Source organism: Conger conger, chromosome 5 (assembly GCF_963514075.1).
Source record: "Conger conger chromosome 5, fConCon1.1, whole genome shotgun sequence".
NCBI lineage: Eukaryota > Metazoa > Chordata > Actinopteri > Anguilliformes > Congridae > Conger > Conger conger.
Window position 1 is genome coordinate 32,036,097 of NC_083764.1, and position 9,371 is coordinate 32,045,467.

Genomic DNA, 9,371 nt, shown 5'->3' on the forward strand with positions numbered 1-9,371 from the left:
TGGTTTACAGTTGGTGTTCTCACACATGGCATCGCCCCTCCCCTGCCAGAAAATAATTTCAATTTGAATGAAATGGGCCGGATTTGCACGGAGCGAAACTCACATATTAACAAGTAAAGACTAAGAAATTGCAGTGGTCTTATTCATCTATTTTAAAACGTTGTAAAACTATTCATATTATATGTCAATAGGTGCATTTTTCAATAGGTCAAGATTTCTATCAATATGTTTGTTGCATCTGTATGATAAAATCTAGAAAGGAAAGTTGATCTGATCGTGACACCACCGACCCCAGAGGGTTAAAGCTGGGCGATTAATTTTCACATTTATTATGGCTTTTTTGACAAAACATTTAAGTAATTTTAAAATTCTGTTTTGATTTAGGTTGGCTTAGTCGGGCCTTTCCCCTAAGTATACAGCTTTGGCTAGATTTTCTGCAACATTTAAATTTTACGACTCCATTAAATCTCATCAGGCTTCCATTAGACTTGATTTCAGGCATTATTTGACTTCATTGACAATCTCATGCAATCTTTTTTCTCTCCTCAGTTCAGAATTTTATATGAAAATTGCTTTCATGGTTTCTGACCAGGTCAAGCTTATGGTGGCAGACTTTGAAAACCAGTCGTCGTCATCATAAGTGCAATTTTTTTGGGGGGGGGGGGTTAGACAAGGATAGGGATATCAGAAAGGAGGGGCAGGGGAAATCAGGAGGGAGGACTAAGGTAGAGTTTGAAAAGGTGGGTTTTGAGTCTGCGTTGAAATAGGGGGAGGGATTCTGCTGTTCTGACAGTGGTAGGCAAGTCATTCCACCACTGAGGAACCAGAACGGAAAACAGGCGTGAACGTGCAGCTCGACCGCCAGGTGCACGTAGAGAGGGAACCATAAGGCGACCGGAGCTGGCAGACCGGAGTGGTCTAGCTGGGGAGTAGGGAGTGATCAAGGATTGTATGTAAGGTGGGGCAGTCCCCTTAGCAGCCTGAAATGCCAACACTAGGGCCTTGAAACGGATGCGTGCGGCAATAGGAAGCCAGTGGAGGCCAATGAGAAGCTGTTTTCTCGAGTACCTCCTTCAGTGTCAGTCTTTGTGCACAAAATTCAAAGTATGGAAGTGAAGTTCATTCAAACTCAGGAAGACACCAGCCTAATTGAGAGGGGAGTGAAAAATGAATGAGATGGGCTTGGGTTGAAGAAATGGGGGGGATGGGCAGCTGCTTAACACTTGGTGCAAGAAACTCTGTAAAGCTGGTTGTTTCTGCATGGTGTGTGATAGGGGAAAAAAATGAATGTTTTCCTTAAATGCTGATGAGTCTACAAGCCTGAACATGGATAGAATTCTTAATGTCCTAGTTAGCTATTATGATGATGATCTTGGCATATAACACAGGATCTAGCATATTCAGTTACTTCGGATTAAACAATGAAAATCGATTAAAAAGAAAAATAAGAAATCCGACTTCGCACAGCGGCATGTGCCGGTCTAAAATAACATTGTGCAGTTTGTCATTGAATCATCATTAAATTGGAAATTGACTAATCATAACTGCATAAAATACCAACATATAATATTTTGCTAATTATGAACCTAATTGTTTTGTCATGGTATTGCGAAACCATGACTTTTGCACGTCAGTTTGTTGACATTCATAAGTAGACTAGCAGCTATTTACAGTTTTTATATTCAACAAATAAGCAGACCATCTACTCAAATCAAATCTTTGGACAATTTATAATATTTAATATTTTTTCTAATTAATCTCGATAATGAGTAAACAATATTTTCAGTATTTATTTTATTTTTACCAGAAAATAGTCAACTTTAAAATGAAAGTTCATGTAAAATTTCTATCATATTGCAAAAGTAAGGCTTTTCATTTTTTAATGTAATGTGAACTTTCTTAGACATGACTTTAACACAAATTAAAGAATGACCCATGAATTTTCTGTGTTCAGTGATTCTGTCCATCTGTTTTCAACAATGTCCATCTGTTTTCCAATCATGGTTAAATCAGTGTATCTCTTTTTGTGGTATGCAGGTGGTTCGGACGGAGAAGAACAGTCTCAACAATCGCTTCCTTCCTTGGGATGCCGTGGAAACTGAGGCCATATTGTCCATTGATGATGATGCACATCTTCGACACGATGAAATCATGTTCGGTTTTCGGTGAGTGTTGCAGCCAGTTGAGTTGTCCTTTAACCTGTTCCCTCTGGCCCCTTAGTGTTGTAGGCACTGGCGTGTACACTTCGAAAACATCTAAAATGGCATTTTTTTGTCCTCCTGGGGAGACTGAAAACATAAACCTCACAAAGGAATTCCTGAGCTCAGCACCTGTATCTGGTCACTGCCCGTTCTGGCCGAGGTCCTTTCCCTGCTCCAGTCTGCTTGCTGCTTGTCCTCTTGTCTGGCCTGGTCTTGTTGCCAAGTTAACCCTGTTCTGCTGCTCAGGGTGTGGCGTGAGTCCAGGGATCGAATCGTCGGCTTCCCGGGGCGCTACCATGCTTGGGATATGAACCACCAGTCCTGGTTGTACAACTCCAACTACTCCTGTGAGCTGTCAATGGTTCTTACAGGTGCAGCCTTCTTCCACAAGGTAACCACTGCTTTCACAGCGGGGGCATAAATGGGCTGGTCAAAAATACACAAAAATATCTCTGGAAGTAGAAGCGAATTAAAATCAGCACAGCGACTAAGAAATGGACTACACTGGGTTATTATTGTCCCATAAATCAGGAATATAATCTACACAAATAAAGTTAGATTAATATCTTAAAAAATATTTAACAAATGAGCTCAAGGAAAAATATGTATATGTAATAATTTCTAGATTAGCTTCTATAATGTCACTTGTTTTCATTGTTGCAAGATAGCCAATTGATGCTGTTGTATTGTCTAAAGTTTCATTGATAACACGATTCCAGGGGAACAAGCACAACTCTGAGATAGTCCAATCTTAACCGTGCAACGTTAGCCTACTAGGCAGTGGACCTCCGCCATTGTCAGCTAGCATTGTCAGTCTATTGTGATCATGGACATGTGGTGCGCTTGGGGAACTGAAATCTTATCCAAAGATTTTGGGAGAGGATGTGAATTTTTTAATTTTTTTATTTCTCCCGTTTCCAAAACCAGAGTCAAATGACAAACAGTGGAGGTAAAATGGAAAGCTAAACTGCACAAACCCCTTGAAGATTAGAAAACACTTGCTCCTAGGTAGAGCAAACATGTAAACTGTGCCATATCTTGCCACTTTTTCAGTACTTGTATGTTCAAAGAGACTTGAGATGTCTGATAAAAATAAAAGCTACAATGATTTCATGCATTTGCTTATGTTACAGAATTTTGCAATGCTTCCTGGTAGGCAGAATCAAATTCATTGGTGTTAGCAGCAGTGGCTAGTTAAACGTTTAGCTAAAGTTAGCTAACTAATCAGTTAAATGGCTAGCTAAATGGCTTGTGTTGAAAGCAACTACTAAAACAGAGGTTTTACGAATGAACGGTTTCTTGGTTCATTGCGATCATGGCACACAGTTGTCTGCAATGGAGAGACGCGGATGAGAATGGGGTGCAGATGTGTTTTGTGTCAACACAGGAGGGAGGCAATGCAAGAAATCCTGCATAGTATGCCTTGAATAATCAAAGCAAGTCTCTGGTTTGTAGCCTACCATACTACTTTATAGTCAACTAATTTAATCCATGCCATTATTTCAGCATTTATGAAACCATATAATGTTATCATAAACTGGTGTTCTGCTGCCTGTAAAGTTTGAAGAAATGCTTTCCGCCATCCACCCAGCAAACCCTTTTCAGGGTACCTATACTTCATCTCAGTGTCAATCCAATGTCCAGCTGGAAAATTGTAGATGCCCACAAATTTGTCCCATTTATTTTAACCGCTCATTTTCAAAGTCGGCAAGCCAGCTGCTACAACAACCAGTATCCTGGGACATCCTGCAGTAGATAAATGCATAATTTCAGACATTTCTCACCTGATTTAAAAATTCTATTTGTAGGGAAGATCAGGGTCTGTTGAAACATGGAGCATTTTACACAACAGTTTTGCCTCATCAGAAACAGGCTCACGTGCTGTAACTCACATTGCACACCCCCATACACACACACTCTTTTAGACTAGTTTCATGTAAATTTTGTGCTGTTCACCATACGTCATCTTTAAGAAGGTCATTCTTATTTCATAAATTTTTTCATCACGGTTATTTCTCAGCTACTGTCTCCTGTTTTGCCATGAACAATTCATATCATATATGTGGTCAGGTTAGCTAAATGGATGAAACATCAGCATCAACCATGAGATTATTAGCCAATGTTGGACCACATTACATACTTGCGCCCAAAATGTCTACTAATTGCCTGGGTATACTCCTAAAACCGGCTATATTTAATTCAATCTACTCATCCAGCGACCAAACTGACAATGCGTTTAATCGTTTAACAGCACAAAACTTGCAGCATTTGGAATGCATGCTTGCATGGAGCAATATAAAATATTAGTATCCAACAAATTGTGACGTAGCGCACTCCCAACTACAATTGCATTCAAAGTGGGAACTTATTCAATACGGATCACTAGGAAACGGAACACTCCCAGCACCTGATTCGTTAGAGAATACTTTGTGCAAATGAGATGGATCCACCAACTCTACCCACCCCAGAACATATTTTTTCCATCATTGTGTAGAAGATGGAGCCAGGGTGAAACGGTGCCTGCAATTACTCTTTAACACTCTTAAGCCTACAGTAGAGGTTCTTTGCTGCAAACAAGTGACCTTTCAACTTAGGAGTGAATCGGAGACATTTTTGTTATGAATGTCTTTGGGAAACCCATGTCATGGCATGAAAAGAGGTTCTTGGCATTAAGAGGCTCATTTGAAGCATGCTGAAGCCTTAAGGCCTGGCTAAAATGCATTGATAGAGGCTAGTGTAATTAATCGCACACTTTGTTTCTCCCAGCTGTTAGCAATAGGCAATGATTGTATGTTTAACAGTTGGTTAACAATACCATCCAAAAATGTGGGAAATGACTCACAGCACTAAAAATGTGAATCTTGGACTAGTTACTGCGGAAAACTGCATGTGAATGACTCCCTGCGGAATTCTGTAGTTCAGTGTGAGTCTGCCATTTGGTCCCAACTGTGGTTTCTCCTATATTTAAAAATGTTCTTTCTGTGCCTTTTATTTCTTACCCTTACTCTGCCCCTCTCTTGTCTTCCATTGTTCTTTCAATACCCCCCCCCCTCTCCCACACCATCCTACTCTTCCTCTGCTCTGACAGTACTATGCCTACTTGTACTCCTACGTGATGCCCCAGGCAATCCGTGACATGGTAGATGAGTACATTAACTGTGAGGACATTGCCATGAACTTCCTGGTGTCTCACATCACACGAAAACCTCCCATCAAGGTCAGTGCATTGCAGCCCCACAATGTTTCTCTCTACATCCATAACAAATTGGCAGTGGGGTTGGGTTCCTGCAAGAACACTGCTGCGGTCACAGATAGTTGAGTTGGCCATTCCAAATTGGGATGGGAATTAGACCAATTGTGTGTCAAATTTATAAAATAAGAAATGTACATTGTATGAATACACCAAAACACAAATATTGAGGAAATACTTGGTATTAGTACCATCCATTGTATTTATACTTGTTCAGTATCTTTTGTAACTTCAAAAGAACAGAAAATCAGCACACTTTCACGGTTTCGGTTTCAGTTTCAGACTTCATATTTTGTAACCATACACCCCTCTCCCCAGGTGACATCCCGCTGGACATTCCGATGCCCTGGCTGCCCTCAAGCCCTGTCCCATGATGACTCACACTTCCACGAGCGCCACAAGTGCATCAACTTCTTTGTGAAGGTGTACGGCTACATGCCACTGCTATATACACAGTTCCGTGTGGACTCAGTGCTGTTCAAGACACGGCTTCCCCATGACAAGACCAAGTGTTTCAAGTTCATATAACTGAAGAGGCACACTGTGTGGATGGATTGTCCCCATGAGGAGAGGAAGCCGAACTAGGGGCCGAGGGACTGGCAGCCCCTGGAATAAAATAAATAAATAAAAAGTGCTCCCTTTCCAGCTCACGACTGTAGAGCACAGACTCCTTCAAGTCTTGCGGTAAAACTAACGGGGTTTGTGTGTTTTGTGCATGCGTCCCACCAGAGAGCACAACAGATCTCACTGAAACCACTCTTTGATGGGCCATGGAAAGCCTTGAACGGTCACCACAGATGGACATTACAGCTTTCACATCAGGGGTGCTGCATTTGTGTCCACAAACAAAATGTTTTGTGGCAGAACAGTTCTCATTGCCTCTTAGCATTTTGTTATTTTTGCTGTTGAATGAAAATGTGTGTGTATATCTGTGTGTATACATGTGTGTGTATGTGTGTGTGTGTGTGTGTGTGTATATATATATATATATATATATATACATATACACACACACACACACACCTCCAAAAGTATTGGAGCAGCAAGGCCAATTCCTTTGTTTTTGCAATACACTGAATGCATTTGGGGTTTAGATTAAAAGATGAACGTGAGACCAAGAGTTCAGAATTTCAGCTTTTATTTTCTGGTATTTAGATGTATGTAGAACATGACACCTTTGGTATCGGACCGCCCAATATTTAGGTGAGCAAACGTATTGGAACAGAGTATTTAAGTAAATAACACTTCATATTTGGTAGCATATCCCTTGCTTGCAATAACTATCAAGCATGCGATCCATTGACATCACCAAACTTGCATTCTTTCAGTTGTTTGTTTCCTTTCAGTCTCCTTCAGGAGGTAAAATGCATGCTCAATTGGGTTACGGTCTGGTGATTTCTCCTTAAATTGGCAGACAATGTTTTTGTAGACTTCTGAATTCATCCTGCTGCTATCATCATGAATTACATCATCAATAAAGATTAGTGAACCCACTCCAGAAGCAGCCGTGCAAGCCCAAGCCATGACACTTCCTCCACCATGCTTCCACACTTTGGAAGCACATATCTGTTGCTCAGTACCCAAACAGTTTCTTTATTTTTCAGGACATTCCAAGCTATCCCCAATGCTTGTGCAATGGCTGTGATAGATTTCCCTTCCTTTCAAAATGCTTTTCTCCCAAAGACAGCTCTCTGGTGTGGTCTTCAAAGGCAAAACCAAAGGCCAAAACCAAGAGAAGATTCGGAACTATTTGTCCAATCTAACAGGACAAAGGGCAAGACTAACATGTTCCAATACTTTTGCTCACCAAAACATTTGGTGGTCTGATACAAAAGGTGATATGTTCCAAGTTGATGAACAAATCTAGATAAAAATACCAGGAAATAAAAGCGAAATTTGTCATCTCATGTACATCTTTTGACCTCAAACTCAATTGTCTTCAGTGTATAGCAGCAACAAAGGAATTGTTGGGGGCCACGGTGACGCAACAGGCTAAGATGCAGCAGACTTGCGGTTCGCTGCCGTTGCACACTGGGGACCAGGGTTCAATTCCCAGTCCTGCCAAAAGCCAAGTTTGGCCAGCTCACGTGGAGCAGCATAATTGCCTCGCCGCTCCAGAGAGAGGGTCTTGGCAGGGTTAGCCGATTGCCGCACAATAAGCGCCTCGGTCGCCTTGGAACCACGGACACGATTAGAGAGATGAGATGTCTTGAAAAGGTGTGTCGCTCTTCCTCAGCTTGCCAGGGGGCGGGGTGTGTACGGTGTATCTAACACTAACTCGAATTGAATAAGAGGGGGGTACAATTGGCTACTAAATTTGGAGAAAAGGCAAAAATCTGAAATAAACCTGAAAAAAAAACAAAGGAATTGATCTTGCTGTTCCAATAATTTTTGAGGGGACTATATACACACACACACACACACACACACACACTGCGTATGTGTGAATTAAAAAAAAAAAAAAAAAAAAAAAAAAAAAAAAGCACTGATGTTCATCTCTATTTTATTCAAGGAGTTTTTAAATGTGTTGGTGTTTAACCGTACAAAGGTCTGTGTATTATGGACAATTGTCTGCAAACTAGTAATTCTCAGCCAGAATTCAAACCATATGCGGACTCACTCACACGGGGCATGCTTGTGGGTCAGTTTGACGGGGTACAATTGAACTCAACAGGAGATTTCTGACTACGGTGCAGTTCGCCAAAGTTCCAGAAGTTAAATAAATAAATAAAATCCTTAAGCACACATGAGCACAATATTAACTCAACAATTTTGTTGTTTTGCACTGGAGTACAATGAGAAAGTAAGAAGTGTACTGGATGACACTGAAACATGAGAAGGTAAGAAGTTAATTTCATTTGCTGAAACACTGACTTATCCAGTGCCCTTTGAAAAGTTTGGCGACATGATTATAGAGAAACTGTCACAACCAAAAAAATGTTTGGAACTGAGGACATTCTGACATTTCTCCTGTCTTAGTACTAACAGAATGTTGTTTCCCCCGTCCTCCAAGTCCTTTCAGGTCAAAGGTGAAAACATGCATATTTTGGCTCCAAAGTCTGAAACGCTGAGGTTTTCTCTTCTCCCTGCTCCTGCCATTTAATTTTTTATTGCGTGAATGTATGTTTTCCCTGTCAACAGAAAAAGGTACGGATTTTCAGTGTTGATGTGCACGGATGTGCAGTATGTGGAGGTTGTATTCCAAAATGAATGTTTTGTAATGAAGGTGGGCAGTGTTAATATAAACAGTTCATCCTCCTCAGACATAATGTCTCTGGTTTTGCGTAGCTGTAGTCCTGTGTAGTTCTCCAGAAAGGCACATGTGTAGTACATGCACAAAATCAGTATTCACTTTTTTTTTTTTTTGATTTTAAGTCCAAAAAGCATGTTTCTGTGTATGAACACAAGTTGCCACTATGTTCATTACAATAGATTCAGCAGCGCAGTTACTTTTTGCAGAAAACCCACAGCCGCTTACGCATCTTGATTTACGGAAAAGCACATCCCCGCCCCAATAGAGGGAGATCCACACCTATTTGTTTAGTTCTATGTTCTTTCTGCTAGTCTAGTTGGTAAATTCCCTTACTGATGCATAGAAATGGCAACAAGTTGATTTTATTCTGAAGCACAAATGCACCTTTAGCAGGTCAGGGGGAGCACACCTTGGCCTAAGCTTTAACAAAGCCCATCCCACCTCATATGTCCCTCTGTCCATATGTCTGTAATCACATGGGCATTGCCAGAAATCAAGTCCTTGAGGGCTGTAATTGGTAACACTTTACAATAAGGTTACATGAATTGGCATTAACTAGTTATAGGTGTAGCCTAATTCACCACAGAAACATTAATCTGTGCAGCATTGTTTATGCATTTGTACATCATTACCAACTACATTTGTTTATGCCAATTCATATTGGAAT

The 9,371-nt window shown here is 40.7% G+C and overlaps 1 protein-coding gene across 1 annotated transcript in view; it reads left to right on the forward strand.

The window, feature by feature from the left end:
* Window positions 1-9,155, forward strand: part of extl3 (exostosin-like glycosyltransferase 3) — a 34,224-nt gene extending 25,069 nt beyond the window's left edge. Inside the window, exons 3-6 of the mRNA XM_061243167.1 lie at window positions 2,038-2,165; window positions 2,448-2,592; window positions 5,290-5,418; window positions 5,770-9,155. Of these exons, the coding sequence (XP_061099151.1) occupies window positions 2,038-2,165; window positions 2,448-2,592; window positions 5,290-5,418; window positions 5,770-5,979 (612 nt within the window). The 3' untranslated portion in view covers window positions 5,980-9,155. The remainder of the gene's footprint in view (window positions 1-2,037; window positions 2,166-2,447; window positions 2,593-5,289; window positions 5,419-5,769) is intronic.
* Window positions 9,156-9,371: the final 216 nt, after the last annotated feature.